This window comes from Podarcis melisellensis (genome assembly GCF_964234715.1).
Source record: "Podarcis melisellensis genome assembly, chromosome: 2".
Taxonomy (NCBI): domain Eukaryota; kingdom Metazoa; phylum Chordata; class Lepidosauria; order Squamata; family Lacertidae; genus Podarcis; species Podarcis melisellensis.
This window is the reverse complement of record NC_138529.1, coordinates 36,440,314-36,454,832: the sequence shown is the minus strand read 5'-3', so window position 1 is coordinate 36,454,832 and position 14,519 is coordinate 36,440,314. Positions and strand designations below refer to the sequence as shown.

The window sequence follows — 14,519 nt, the reverse complement described above, 5'->3', positions numbered from 1 at the left end:
CTGATGGGTGGGGTAAAAATAATAAAATTATTATTATTAAGGCAGGAAACTACTACATGGTATATCCATGTAGGTGATATTCACATATCCAGATAGGACACTCTCCATGCTACTGCTACTGAACCAGCTACTGGGCACTCCTTGGAGAAGAAGAGCAGGATTTAAATGTCACTAACTAATCAATCAATCAATCAATCAATCAATGGTGTTGCTTTGCTTGTATTTCCCTGATCCTCAAGGACCATGGAACAAGCATTCTTTCTTTACCAAACCATCTTCTGAACCAAACCATTTACTTATCCAAATGGCACAGGGCACATCTGGCAGGGATTTGACCATCATATTTGCATTGTCCGGCTGGGAACCTTAGAACTTGAGGAACTATCTGGGCTACAGAAGCTCTTCCAAATAGTGTGTGTTTTATGAGGGTTTCTCTTGCCCCTCAGGAGCTGAGGTTTTGAGGTGAAGGAGCTTCATACTGCAATCCGATTGAACTCGGTGGGGCTTACTTCTGGGGAGACATGTAGGATTGCACTGCAAGCCTTTCAAGAGTGAAGGTGTGGAGGGCTCTCTTTTAGAACCTAATAATAATAATAATAATAATAATTTATTATTTATACCCCGCCCATCTGGCTGGGCCTCCCCAGCCACTCTGGGTGGCTTCCAAATTTGTTTTTAAATACTGTAATACATCAAACATTAAAAGCTTCCCTAAATAGGGCTGCCTTCAGATGTCTTCTAAAAGTCTGATAGTTGTTGTTCTCTTTGACATCTGATGGGAAGGCGTTCCACAGGAAGGGCGCCACTACCAAGAAGGCCCTCTGCCAGGTTCCCTGTAACTTGGCCTCTCGCAGTGAGGGAACCACCAGAAGGCCCTCGGAGCTGGACCTCAGTGTCCGGGTAGAACGATGGGGGTGGAGACGCTCCTTCAGATATACTGGACAGAGGCTGTTTAGGGCTTTAAAGGTCAGCACCAACACTTTGAATTGTGCTCAGAAACCTACTGGGAGCCAGTGTAGGTCTTTCAAGACCGGTGTTATATGGTCTCGGCGGCCGCTCCCAGTCACCATTCTAGTGCCGCATTCTGGATTAGTTGTAGTTTCTGGGTCACCTTCAAAGGTAGCCCCACGTAGAGCGCATTGCAGTAGTCCAAGCGGGAGATAACCAGAGCACGCACCACTCTGGCGAAACAGTCCGCAGGCAGATAGGGTCTCAGCCTACGTACCAGATGGAGCTGGTAAACAGCTGCCCTGGACACAGATTTGACCTGTGCCTCCATGGACAGCTGTGAGTCCAAAATGACTCCCAGGCTGCGCACCTGGTCCTTCAGGGGCACAGTTACCCCATTCAGGACCAGGGAATCCTCCACACCTGCCCGCCTCCTGTCCCCCCAAAACAGTACTTCTGTCTTGTCAGGATTCAACCTCAATCTGTTAGCCGCCACCCATCCTTCAACCTCCTCCAGACACTCACACAGGACCTTCACCGCCTTCACTGGTTCTGATTTAAAAGAGGGGTAGAGGTAGATTTAAAAAAGAGGTAGTACACATGCTGGCTTCCCTAGTGGCTCATGGTTAAGCTCTCTCTGCACTATCCACAAGCTGTAGCCAAAGTTTGTAGCTGATCCCAGATGTGGATGCCACACTGAGTCAAACTTTGACTTAGCTCAACACAACATGGGAGCAAAAAGGACTGGGGGGGGGGGGCAAAGTGGTTGCAAGCTCAGTCCCAGGACATCATAGTTAGACTTACCATATGAACCAAGCCATGGTCTAAAACTAGCTGATACAGTGAAAGAACAGATTTGACATAAACAGCTACCAAAGTGAAACATGTCTGCAGATTCACTTAGATTGCAGTCCTATACACACTTATAGCAAGCCTCACTGATAGGGTTTATTACTGAGTGAACATGTATTATTGGGCAAACTCAGATATATAATTATCGACTAAATGTAGTGAAAGCAGAATAACTCTTATTTGTACCTTCTGTGGTTATTCCTAAATAATGTTTGATAACAAAGCAGGTTTCTTGAGCTTTCCTTAGCAATAGCATCCCTCCCTCCCACATCATGAGTTATCTGAGACTGGCTGTGATGATGGACACTCACTCAACACAGGGCTCTTTGTTATTTTAAGAAGGATGGGACCATCATGTATTAAGTGCACCATGTGGATTTATTTCACAGTTAAGTGTGGACACACCCACAGTGATAATGGAACAGGAAAATGTCTTGGGGCAGGCCGTTTAAAAACAGACATGTATTCTGTGTGCTGCAATGATCAGTTCATAACCCCATACATCCAGCGCTGATAGATTTGCAGAATGAGCTTCAGAAAGAAGGGTTAAATGGGGAGAGGAGGGCAGCCAGTGCTATTAACTCTGTGCATCAACCTCCCGGCCCTGTAACTGCTTGTTCACCTTAGGCAAGCATTCCAGACCCCCTTCATTAAGCTGTCTGCTTCCTACTCTGCAATATACAAATCACTCTCTAATTAGGCTCCATTTGTCTGCTACACCCTCTCGGCAAGGCACATGCGTGTGCCCAGATTTCACTGCAACTGGATCTTGGGGAGCAAGAGCAATGATTTGAAGCTGCCAGTCTTTGGGCATAGCCTGCTTGCCAAAGCAAACTTGGAGTGTGGCTGAGACTGGATATTTATGAGTCCACCTCTTCTTTTTTTAAAAAAGAGGCCAGGTCCCAATGTAGTTTTCAAAACTTTTGTTTCTCTCCATTAGACCTCACTTGGGCTCCCGAAAGGAGGTTTCATAGAAATAGATTTGTAGAGTTGGAAGGAACCCAATGGAACATCTAGTCCAACCCCTTGCAATGAATGACTCTGCAGCTGTCCTATATAGGGATCAAACCTGTGACCTTGGTGTTATCAGCACCACGTTCTAACCAACTTAGTTTCAATGCTAAACAGGCAAAAATACCATCTGGTGCAGTCAGGCACAAATCAACCTTTTCTTTTCTTTTTCAATGAATTCCAACTTCCATTGCTCTCCTGGGGAAAATTTTCCTTGCTCTCCCTCTTAGTTTAGCTTCCGATGCTGGGCCAAGGTGGTTTCATTTCAGAGAGCTTTGTTGTTGTTGGTATCCTAAATTCAAGAGGGTGTTGGTTGGTTGGTTGGTTGGTTGGTTGGTTTTGCTTCAGGCTCTTTTGCTGAATGATGACGAACTGCTTATTTATTTTTATTTTTTCCTTTAAGTATTATTCTGTTATGTTTTATTCCACTGGCTTTCATTTACTGTTATGTTTGCAGTTTAATTAAGTGGTTTGGGCTGTTTATTTTACGCAGCATTTTGCTGTGGTTTTCAAACACTGGTTTTTGTTCACCAACTTGGGGAGTCTTGGCCTGACAATATAAAATAAAATAAAAAATATTTTAAAATAAATAAGAGCTAACGATGCTGGGAGTTAAAGACCGAACAAAGAAATGGGAGGGAGGTGGATAGAAAAAGGAAGTGGAAAGCCAAATCGGATTTGCATGGCAGAATAATGCTACTTCTATTTAAAGTGGGTGTGAGGAACTTGCAGGACTCTCTGTCTGGCTCTAGGGGCTCTCTCTACAGGTCACAGTCCATACCCCTATCACCATCTCTGTTTCACAAGCCCCTTTAGTCTTTTTGTCAGGATAGAATGTGCCCTTGAACTGTAGTGATGCCTCTTGCTTGTCTGAATGGAGGACAGAGAGAGGTGTGTGTGGAGACTAGCCTGTGTACAAAGGTAAAATTCACATTCATTGCTTCAGCAACTTTTGCCTCTTTCCCCACCCAACACTGGCATGTTACCCCCTCCCTCCCCCAAAGACATCCCAGAAGGGAATGTAGGCCACAGGCTGAAGGATGTTCCCCATCCAATTTAATGTTTAGACCCACAAGCTGCTATGTGCTATACAGAACCAAAAGTAATCTTAGGTGATCTCTATCCAGATAACTTAGAGCAGAGGCAGATTTTGGGAAGTGCAACCGGTTTGGTTGCACTGGGCACAGAGCCTTGGGGACACCACAAGGGATGGTGCAGCTATGATGTAGAATGGAAGGTGAGAGGTGGCATCACACAGGGCATCTCTGAAATTTGAGACCCCAAGTTTCACCTATTAGAAAATCTCCCAGAAGACTTGAAAGTCCACCAACAGGTGACTTGCACTTGATATGCATGATCACAAAGGCTAAACCATGGGAATCAGTCACAGCAGTAGAGTAACAACACCCACAAAAAACCCACAAAACCCTATGGGATGATCCATACCACTGTCCCCTAGAAAACATTTAGGACTAAATCAGAGCAAACATCAGTCCAGTGAAAACCCAATTGAAATTTGCTCCAGTTCAGCAGTAAACATTGAGTTTTCCTGGGGAAAAGCAGAATTGTCAATGAGCTCTAAGTCCAGCCCTAACTACAGCTGCCATAGAATCATAGAACTGTAAGTTGGAAGGAACCCAAAGGGTCAACTAGTCCAAGCTCCTGCAATGCAGGAATCACAGCTGAAGCATCCCTGACCATTTCCTATGCTGGCTTAGGCTGATGGTCTTGGGCTGATCTGGAGAAACACCAGATTGAGGAAGGCTGTTTCAGAATACTCTCTGGGGTGGTGGGTGGGGGACTGCAGCTGACCAGAGATAGATACAGGTCAGCTGGAAGCTACCTTATTCAAAACCAGGATTTGAAGACCACAGATTTAAGGCCGTGGTGATGTCCACTTATTGCTATGGGCAATGGATTCAGAACCTTCTGGCCCCAACCTGCCTCTTGAAGCAAGGCAACAGTGAACAGAACGTCCATTTTCTAGGGGCCACTTTTCCAGTCCCCTGACCAATTCCCCCCCCCCCCACTTGCCTGTTGTGTGTGTTCATGTGCACCAACCTATATGCATAAGGCACTTGCCAGCTCAGGTAAATCTCATTCCCTTCCTGGGCCTCAGTGAGTCAACGAAACCCGGGTAGATTCCAAAGGGCATGCAATCTTTTTTAATAATAAAAAAAACACACACACACCTTGTGGCTTTCTGAGAGGATGGCAGTTTGTTCTCCCTCAGATCAAAGGAATGAGTGGCAGTTGGCAATGGGAAGGAAATTCCACGCCAGTCCGTTTCTGCAGCTGCTAGCAGGAAGGCGGTTCCATGAGCTCCTCCTGAAACGTGTCCAAGTTCTGAGGCTATTTTCCCATCAGGAGCCATCCATGCACACATCTGTCAGAGCAACGCTGTCTCCATGCAGCAGAGTGCACCCACAACAAAACTTGAAAAAAGCAGACAGAGGACTTCCCTGCTTCTTTGGAGGTGGTTGGCTGGCAGGGAAAGAAATCTCCTCCATTTGGAGCTGTTGGGTGTGCAGGCAGAAAATTAAAGGTGCCATCTCCTTGACTGGCCTGAGACACAAGCCGTCATATACTGCTGGAAAGATTTGGGGCAGCCTGGTGCCCTCCAAATGCTTTGGATTACAAGCCCTAGGAGGGAACCTTCTGCAAGAAAAGAATAGTCCGCATTATGTTTGCTGCTTCCTCTGCCTAATCCCTTCAGCCTTTAATAATACGTACTTTGTTCTGATTTTCCTGAAAAACTGATGACGCTGAAAAATACACACTGATGTGTCTCCATGCAAGGTTATAGCAACCCCTAGAGTGGCTATAGCTGTCTCCTGGTGTCACCCAGATGTTTTGAACCACAAATCCCAGAATCCCTGACCATTGGTCATGCTGGCTGGGGCTCACGGGGGTTGTAGCGCAAGATATCTGTTAGGCACCAAATTAGCAAAGACTGGGACAGAGCATGCTACTTGCTGACCTTCCCTCATTCACTGGAGGAGGAAGAGGAGTGCAGGGGGAGCACACCACCCCCAGCAGTGTGATCCTAGTGGGGTGCCATTGCAGCTGCCCCCTCCACCTGTGCTGGGTGCCATGCCCCGAGGACGTGTGTCATGCCCCTGTGGGAGGCACGCCACACCCCCGGGACGCGTGCCAGCTATGCCTCCGCCTGCTCTCCGCCCCCTGGTGCCAGAGCATGAAGCTCCGCCACTGCCCTCATTGCATCCATACTGCATTTACCAGCACATGTAATACATTGCATGGACTGATCAGTCCTCCTCCCAGTCCCCTGCAGTTTGCCAGAACCTGTGGACAATGCAGTGCCCTTTTTCAAGCTGAGATGCTAAAAGATCCAGCTTGCAAATCTGATCAGAAAATCATTTTTAAAAGTCTGAAAACACACACAACCACCCCACACCCCAATTTTAGGACTGACTCCATAGAAGAATGAGTTCTGGCTCTTGAATGCCAAGGCAAAACATACTCAAACGTACAACCCGCCGCACAGAGCTGGCTTGAAGTTGCATCTGTGTCATCATCATCATTCGAGTTGGAGAGCTGCTTACTTGCAAGGGTTGGTAGCAAATCAGCATGGCTGGCATCTGCTCAAAGGCTTTGTGGCAAAATACCCCAGGATACAAAATTAATTTGAACTCTCTAATAGAGCCATCTGTGTTTGAGCTTCACTGGCTCGCTAAGAAATACTGTGAGGCTGATTTAATTAGCTGAGGCCCCTTTCTGCTGACTCAGGACCACAAGAGGCCTTCTGGCTTTACCAAAATACACAGGGCAAGTCCATTGCCCATCCATCCATTCCCAAGGCTGCAGATGGGATCACCCACCAGCTGTGGCTGGGAGAGGCCCCATAGAGAAGACTTTGCCAACCTGGTGTCCCACAGATGTCCCATCATCCCCTGGGAGTGGCAGTCCAGGCCATTTAGAGGTGAAGCCTGCTTTGGAGTACTGCAGCCGGCATCTCCTGCCTTTGCAACTTCTTTATCCTATCTGCATCCTCTTCCACATGATATTCTAGGTGTTTTTAACTCTTCCTCTCTGCCAGTGGGCTGGATGGCACAGCACCGCCTACTGTTTGCTTTGGCAGCCCTCCTTTCATCCTGCTCATCTGCCAAAGTGAGCCTGACAAGGAAATAAGCTGGGTGGAAAACTTTCTAAGCACCCTCCAGCCATGTAACCATGGAAGAAAAAGGTATTGTGTGTGCTGGAATGGAGCTGGCAGGCCCAGAAGTAAAACAAACACAGCACTGGAGAGAGGGATGTGGATGATTTACAGCCCCATCACTCTGTTTTCCATCTTCACATCCATCAGCAAAGCCATTTCCCACATATGATGAAAGTTGCTTGGCAGCTAATGGCCCTGAAGTGCTGACCTGTTGCTCTTTTGCCCCTGCTTATCCTCCCCATTCATCTGCCCTTCATTCTTCTTCTCGGGCCTCTCTTTAATGAGGGGCGAGGACATCCAGTTCTTCCCCTTGGAGTATCTCTGGAAGATTCCTAACTCTGCTCTTTGGTGGAACACATGACAATTCTGCTGAGTCCTTTCTGAAAGTCCTGCATGTATCACAGCAAGCAGGCACAAATGTGAGGGGAAAGCAGGGGGAAAGCTAAATATTTGGCTCTTGTAGTGCATGAAGAAATCAAGAGATAATGTGACTTACTTTGTTTGAGCTGCACAATAGGCCAATTTGTTAAGCGTTACAATGCACCTTTTGATTTCAAAATGCCTGGGAGCAACATGGCTTTTGCCTGTCGGTGATCCAGGAACATTTACAGAAAGACACCTTAGGCTGAACCAAACTGAAAGTCTTTGTGGGGTCTGTGCTTTGTATGATTTCTTTTGTTTTGTATTTGTTGGCAGTGTTGCATGCCACCCCATCTCTGAGCGGTGTGAGATGGCACTTTATGTTTCCTTTGGAAATGAGGCACAGCAGGGACTGTGGTGTCTTTATGAAATATGGTTTATTTACACATATATACGACCTGAGCCTATGATGGAGGGTTTCACAGCATTAAAAACCCCAAAGGGTCTTGATTCTTCCAAAGCCAAAGCCTTGAATTCAAGCAGAAATCAGCCATGGCTCTCTCTGCCTTTCCGGACTGCAGCTTTTGCATCCAGCTTCTAGATCACACCACAGCAAACTGCTCTATTCTAAAAGCTGGAGAAGGGGTCCCACCCATTCTTCATCTGAAAAACAGCCTCCTTTCCACTGTTCTCTTAATGGCCCATCACCCAGGTGATTACCTCATCAGGAAGGTAACCTGGCTTTTAACACTTGCTAGGATTATAGGCAAGTGTTAAAAGCCAGGTTACCAGGGGACGCGGGTGGCGCTGTGGGTAAAAGCCTCAGCGCCTAGGGCTTGCCGATCGAAAGGTCGGCGGTTCGAATCCCCGCGGCGGGGTGCGCTCCTGTTGCTCAGTCCCACCGCCTGCCAACCTAGTAGTTCGAAAGCACTCTCGGGTGCAAGTAGATAAATAGGGACCGCTTTCTACCGGAAAGGTAAACGGCGTTTCTGTGTGCAGCTCTGGCTCGCCAGAGCAGCGATGTCACGCTGGCCACGTGACCCGGAAGTGTCTTCGGACAGCGCTGGCCCCTGGCCTCTTGAGTGAGATGGGTGCACAACCCCAGAGTCTGGCAAGACTGGCCCATACGGGCAGGGGTACCTTTACCTTTAGGATTATAGGGGTCTGTCACACACATAAGAGTACGTTCACCGGAAAACAAAATGTTTATTTTGAATGTCAGAAGGCAAGAGCCAGAACAGAGGAGCCTAGGCAGAACCTGAACCTGGCAAGATGGAGTGGAACCTGGAAGAGTACAAACAGGTTGGGGCAGACACGGGATTTAATCTGAATGTTAGGGGCAGCATTTGGATGCTTGGTATAAATTCTGGTAGAATTTATACCAGAATTCTGGTAGAATTCTGGTTAGAATTGCAGTCTTCCCCACCCCCCAACAGTGAAGAGCAGGTAAAGTGCTGAATCTTGATTCATTCTGAAACTCAATCAAGATAAGAAGGAGGTAATCTATGGCTCCTTAGGGAAGGTTCGTAGATCATTGGTAGACCGTGTGGTGTAGAAGGTTCCAGTTTCAGTCCCTGTTATCTCCAGATAGGCCCAGAAGACACTCCCCACCTGAAACCCTAGAGAGCCATTGCCAATACTGTGCTAGATGGACCCATGTTCTGACTCAGTATAAGGCAGTTCTCCATGTTCCTTTGTACCTCTGTCTAACCTAGATTCAGCCTAAATTGGTTCAACCTAATCCATCCCAGAACCACCTCCAAATCAGGTGTTCAGGACCACAGCAGTATCCCTGGGAAATGAGAGACAAGAGTTGTGTGTCATCCACGTCTTCATGATTCTACAGTCGAAAACTCGGGGGGGGGGGTGGATTTCCCCAGCAGTTTCATATTGAAGAGCATGTGTTTAATGTATTCAAATCTAATTGCCATTGTTTTTCAATGGTGAAATGCTGTTCAGGGAACCCTCAAGCTGAAGAGTGGTTTATTAAATATTTGTAATAAGCAAACAAACACCAGGAGGATGAGCCTTGTGATTTGTAATCACAACATACTATGCAAAAATACACCCCCCCACCCCCCACAAAAACACACTTGAGTTTGAATATATAATATTTAAAGAGAAGTCACAGCATGTTCTTCAGTGGTGACGTTCTTCAGTCCTGTAAATTGTATGTCAGCCATACGCTCCATGTTGGAAGGGCCACTGGCCCCTTTCCTCTGTTTAAACATTCACATTTTGCCTTGTTGAAAGAAAGAAAAAAAGACTATTGCAAAGCTACTCCAGGGTTTGGGTGTAGGAAGGTGCCGCCCCAGCTCCAAAGGCCTGGCCTGGGCCCGGCTTGCCTTCTTGCAGCTCCAGAAGGTGGCAGAAGCTCAACCACATTGCGGGAGCCTGTCATGGGGGCACATGGTAGTGGCTCTATCAGAATTTTGCACCTGGGGTCACCACCCCTCTGCACGCCCCCTGCTACACCTTGCCTACTGCCATTGCTTTGAACACCACCCCTCACAAAAAAAGCTTTTTTAATAAAATGTGTGAATTTCCTCTCTCATCTTATGAAACAGCCAGGTGAAAAAAAGTTCTAAAATGACTTGCCTATCTGAAGCTGGTGGGATCTGTATTATATTAAACATTAACCTGTCCTCTTAGGCAAAAGTGCCGAGCCTCTTGACAATTCGGCCATCCAGACAGCCTAACGAAAACGATCTTTGTCATGTGGCCTCTGATATTTTTTTCTATTCCTAAACTATTGCATTTTTTTTTGCTTCAGCCCCAGGAAGGGGGAAAGTGTGCCAGGTCTCTGGCCTAGATTAGCAGTAATAAGAACTAATCCATTGCAATTAGAAAGAGTCCCAGTTTTTAAAGTGAAAGGGGGACAAACCCTTGGGATGTTATTTGAGGTGTATGAGAGGGAAGCCTGATTCTCCACCCAGTGAGCAGTCACGTACAGAATTCAGACTGGATTTTATACTGTTCTAAATGGGACCACCTTAAAAATAAATAAATCTGTAACTTAAATTACTCAGAATGGGAAAATTAAAACCTTCTCTGTAAGGGGCACTGAACTTAAGAACAGCTCTGGTGGATCAGGCCAAAAGGGCCCTACCTCATCCAGCATCCTGTTTTCACGGTCACCAACCAAGTGTCTGTGGTAAACCTGAGCACATTTGTGCTCTCTCCCCACTTGTCTTTCCCAGAAAATGGTATTCAGTGGAGGGAGGACAATAACCATTGTAGCTAGTAGCCGCTGGTGGCTTTATCTGCCAACAGCTGACCTCAGAAGATGTTTCTAGTCCTTTAGTAGCAGGTAACTGGCCACCTTTGCTGTACTGTGCTGCAAAGTGAACAGGTGGCGCTGTGGTCTAAACTGATTGGAAAGTCGGCAGTTCGAATCTGCACGATGGGATGAGCTCCTGTTGCTCTGTCCCAGCTCCTGCCAACCTAGCAGTTCGAAAGCACACCAGTGCAAGTAGAGAAATAGGTACTGCCGTGATGGGAAGGTAAACGGCGTTTCTGTGCGCTCTGGTTTCCGTTACGGTGTTCCGTTGCACCAGAAGCAGTATAGTCATGCTGGCCACGACCCGGAAAGCTGTTTGTGGTCAAACGCTGGCTCCCTCAGCATGAAGGAAGATGAGCACCATACCCCATAGTCACCTTTGACTGTCCAGGGGTTCTTTACCTTTACCTTACTGTGCTGGGATTCTGCTGCACCAATTGATTCTGTGCATCTTCTCATGAGGACAGAGCTTGTGTGTTTTTCTTAGTTGGGCAGAAGAGAGAATTACAGGAGGAGCAGCTTTTCTTGTCCCTGAATGACATGGTCCATGTGCTGAAATTTTACAGGTCTACTAAAGATACAGAAGGTTTTGTGGGCTGTGTCTTCCAGGGTGAGACAGTTGTACCTTCTTAATAGTGGTTGTCCTCTACATAGATTCCTGTTCTTCTGGTCTAAAGTCGATGCAAGGGATCCACCTCTTTTCCTGCATAGGGATGTGGGGTGGATGCTCCTCCTGAGTAAATTGCCTGCCCACATTCAAGTTATTTTTATTATGAAGATGAATATGAATGATATGCACATCCCTTTTCAATTGATTTTTTTTCTTTTAGTCTAAAATGTGTGTGACTTGCTTTATTGTAATATTTGTTTTTTATTGCCGTGGTCTGGAACTGAACCCGCAATATCCCTGAGGCATCCCTGAGGCATGCCTGTATAAAAGTAAAATAAAATAAAATAGTGCAGCCCTTTTTTCTAATCCTGGTTTTACCATATAATTCTAGCAGCCAGAAATTGGCATGCATGAATGCATAAGTAGAAAAACCCTCCCAGTAGGCTGATTTATTTATTTTTTTAAATGAAAATCAGCAAGCTGGTATCTCTTGTGAATGCTGCAAGAACAGCTCACCCTTTTTAGCCCAGGCAATGACTCCTTTTTCTTCATCTTTTAAAAAACAGGACCCATAATATTTCATACCCTTTTCTTACTTTTAATGTTTTCCCATCTCTTCACTTGTTTTCCTGTTCCCCAATTACCTGCAATTTACTGCAGGCGTCTTCCCTGCCCTCACCGCCCCCAAACACACACACACACACACAAAATCTGAAAAAGATCAGATGTCTCACAAGGTGCTCAGGTACCCAAGCCTCCTTTAAATAAAATATTAGTGGGGTTATGTGGAAACTTAGGTATTGGACACGCTATACCTTTAAAGCACAATCAAAACACATTTCCCCCCTCAAAGAATTCTGGGTTTGGTCGCTTGTTAAATGTTGCTGAGAAATATAATTCTGTGGCCAGGTAAACTACAGTGGCCAGAGTTCTTGGAGAGAAAGAACAGTACTTCAAAAGTGCCTTCAAGGTATAGTGTGTACAATGCCTAACGTAGCTGCCTGGCATGCCCAGTTCCCTCCAAACAATGACTGGCTGCACACAGACACGTAGTCTCCTAAGTCTACACTACAGGATTTGAACCAATGTTCTTACGTAACCAGCAGCCTTGTGCAAGTCTCTCCTTTCAGAGGGGAAAGAGGAGCTTTGTGTTTACCGTAAACAGCCAGACAGGCCCTGATGTCCTTTGAACTAGTGCCTGCTTGCCTCTAGACCTAACTCTGACCTGAGCTACGGGGAGGAGCAGGGAGCAAGGCACACACAGAGAAAAAGCCAGTGAGTGAGTGAGGGACCTAGTGGGTGGGGAGTCAGAACACCTCCCCCAGAACACACAGGTTAAACCTGAAGGGAATCTCCGAGGCCTGGAGTGGGCAGGGACATGCACCAAGCCTGATTTGCTCACAGAGGGGAAAAGGTTAAAGTGCTGCGGCAGCAGCTGAGCTCTTCCGCTAGCCGCCTCCTTCAGCTTTAGCCTAGTTGGAACAACCCCATGACTGCACATCAGATTAGAAAAGGTGTGTTCTAATTAATGGGAGTGCTGCGGACTCCCTCCTCAGCTGCAACTGTGTCTGCATATGCATGTAACACGTAGGAGGAGTACACTTTCCCTGCTGAGCCCTGCCTGCTGGAACAAAAGGATTATAAAGCAGACGCAGATCACCCTGGGGATTATTTGTCGGAGTAGCTTCAAGAAACTTTGCTGGCTTCCTATGTAACAGCTGGGACAAGAGCAGCATGAGGAAGACATCGAACACAGGTGAGCAGAGGGGGAAATGTTTCTTCAGGGGCTTTGCATCCATCACCTGGGCTCTCTTGCTGCATACAGAGAGAGCGAGCCTGGGTTCGTTTTGTTTTATCTGTTGTGTGGTTAACTGCTCTGGAAAGATCAAAGTTGCCTGGTGTAGGGAAATAGGGAAAGCATTGGCAGCAAAAGCTGATGGGGGAAACAGGCATATGAAGTCTGAAGTTTGGCCAGGTCTGCTCAGAATTACATTGCATTGAATTCAGTGGGACCTACTTCTAGGTAAGTGGGGGTTAGGATTACAAACTAAATCCTTAGACCAGTAAAAAAGAAAAAAGGCACATGTATATTTTGCTGCTGTATCTCTCCAGAATTTATTCCAGATTACAGTTTGAATGTGAACCAATTAGTGTTTTAAAATGGTAGTTCTCTCTCTCTCCCCCCTTACTTTTGAACTCTAGAATCCCTACTGTGACTTCTCATGGTTTTATAGGGCAGCTTCATGGGTTGCAGTATGAGGTACTTTATATATTATGTTTTCCACCACATGGGAAAATATGTCGTAGAACAAGAATCAAACTCATGAGAAGCAACCCTAAACTTTCAGTATACCTGTAAACTGTGTACTTGTTTTAAAGTTTCTCTGCAACTCTGAGGACTAGGAGCTTGTCAAATAGATCTCCTCACTTTGGAGATGTAGGGACTGGAAATCGCTAAGATAATTTAAATGAGTATGCGTTACTTGAAACTGAAAATGGCCTGGATGCTAAGGAGTCAACTGGCATAAGCTTAAAAAAAAAGTTGGAAGAATAGAAATTGGCAGGTACAAAGGAACCAGAGCAGATGTCAGGGTGTCTTGGCCTGACTCCACATTGTGCAACTGAACACTGATGGCCTCCCTCCCTCCTAAGAAAAAACAATGTGGGTGATTTGCAGTGGCAAGCAGAGATGAGGGGCAGCTGAATATTTTCACTACCTGTTACTGCTGCAAATTGCACCCCAGTCAGAGGCTACCTGTGGAGTTTAAAATGCATGTTTGCTTCCTGTTTGTGGAAATAAAGAGAGGCCATTGTGGTTCACCTATATGCATTTGCATATAATACATACTGAGGAAATTACTGAACCACAAGTAACCTCATACAAGTTTAAACAGTCATGGCTTACTCCAAAGACTTCCGGGAACTGTAGTTTGCAGAATAGGGTCGCCTAACACTTCCCAGGATTCTTTGCAGGAAGCAATGATTGTTTAAAGTGGTATGATACTGCTTTGAATGTATAGTTCAGATGGGGCCTTAGAGGTCAGATGAATGTCCAGAACAGCCAATGTAGGTGAAAGAAGCTCTACATCTCTATGCCTGCTGACTTTATGTCTTGTTTGATCAGCAATAAAATTGGACCAAAGGCTAAAGTGAAGTTAGGTCTCCATACAGGAAATAGGAATCTTTTTCATCTCAGCAAGGTACTTGCAAAATTCCACAATGGTCAGCAAAGTGCTCATATTTCTCTTCAACTGTGAGTAAGGGTCCAGGCTATCAAT

The 14,519-nt window shown here is 46.1% G+C and overlaps 1 protein-coding gene across 1 annotated transcript in view; it reads left to right on the top strand.

Annotated features, from left to right (window-relative positions):
• The first annotated feature begins 12,761 nt into the window (after positions 1–12,761).
• The window catches only part of SEPTIN9 (septin 9), a 191,419-nt gene continuing 189,661 nt past the window's right edge, over positions 12,762–14,519 (top strand). Inside the window, exon 1 of the mRNA XM_081897804.1 lies at positions 12,762–12,997. Within this exon, the coding sequence (XP_081753930.1) occupies positions 12,976–12,997 (22 nt within the window). The 5' untranslated portion in view covers positions 12,762–12,975. The remainder of the gene's footprint in view (positions 12,998–14,519) is intronic.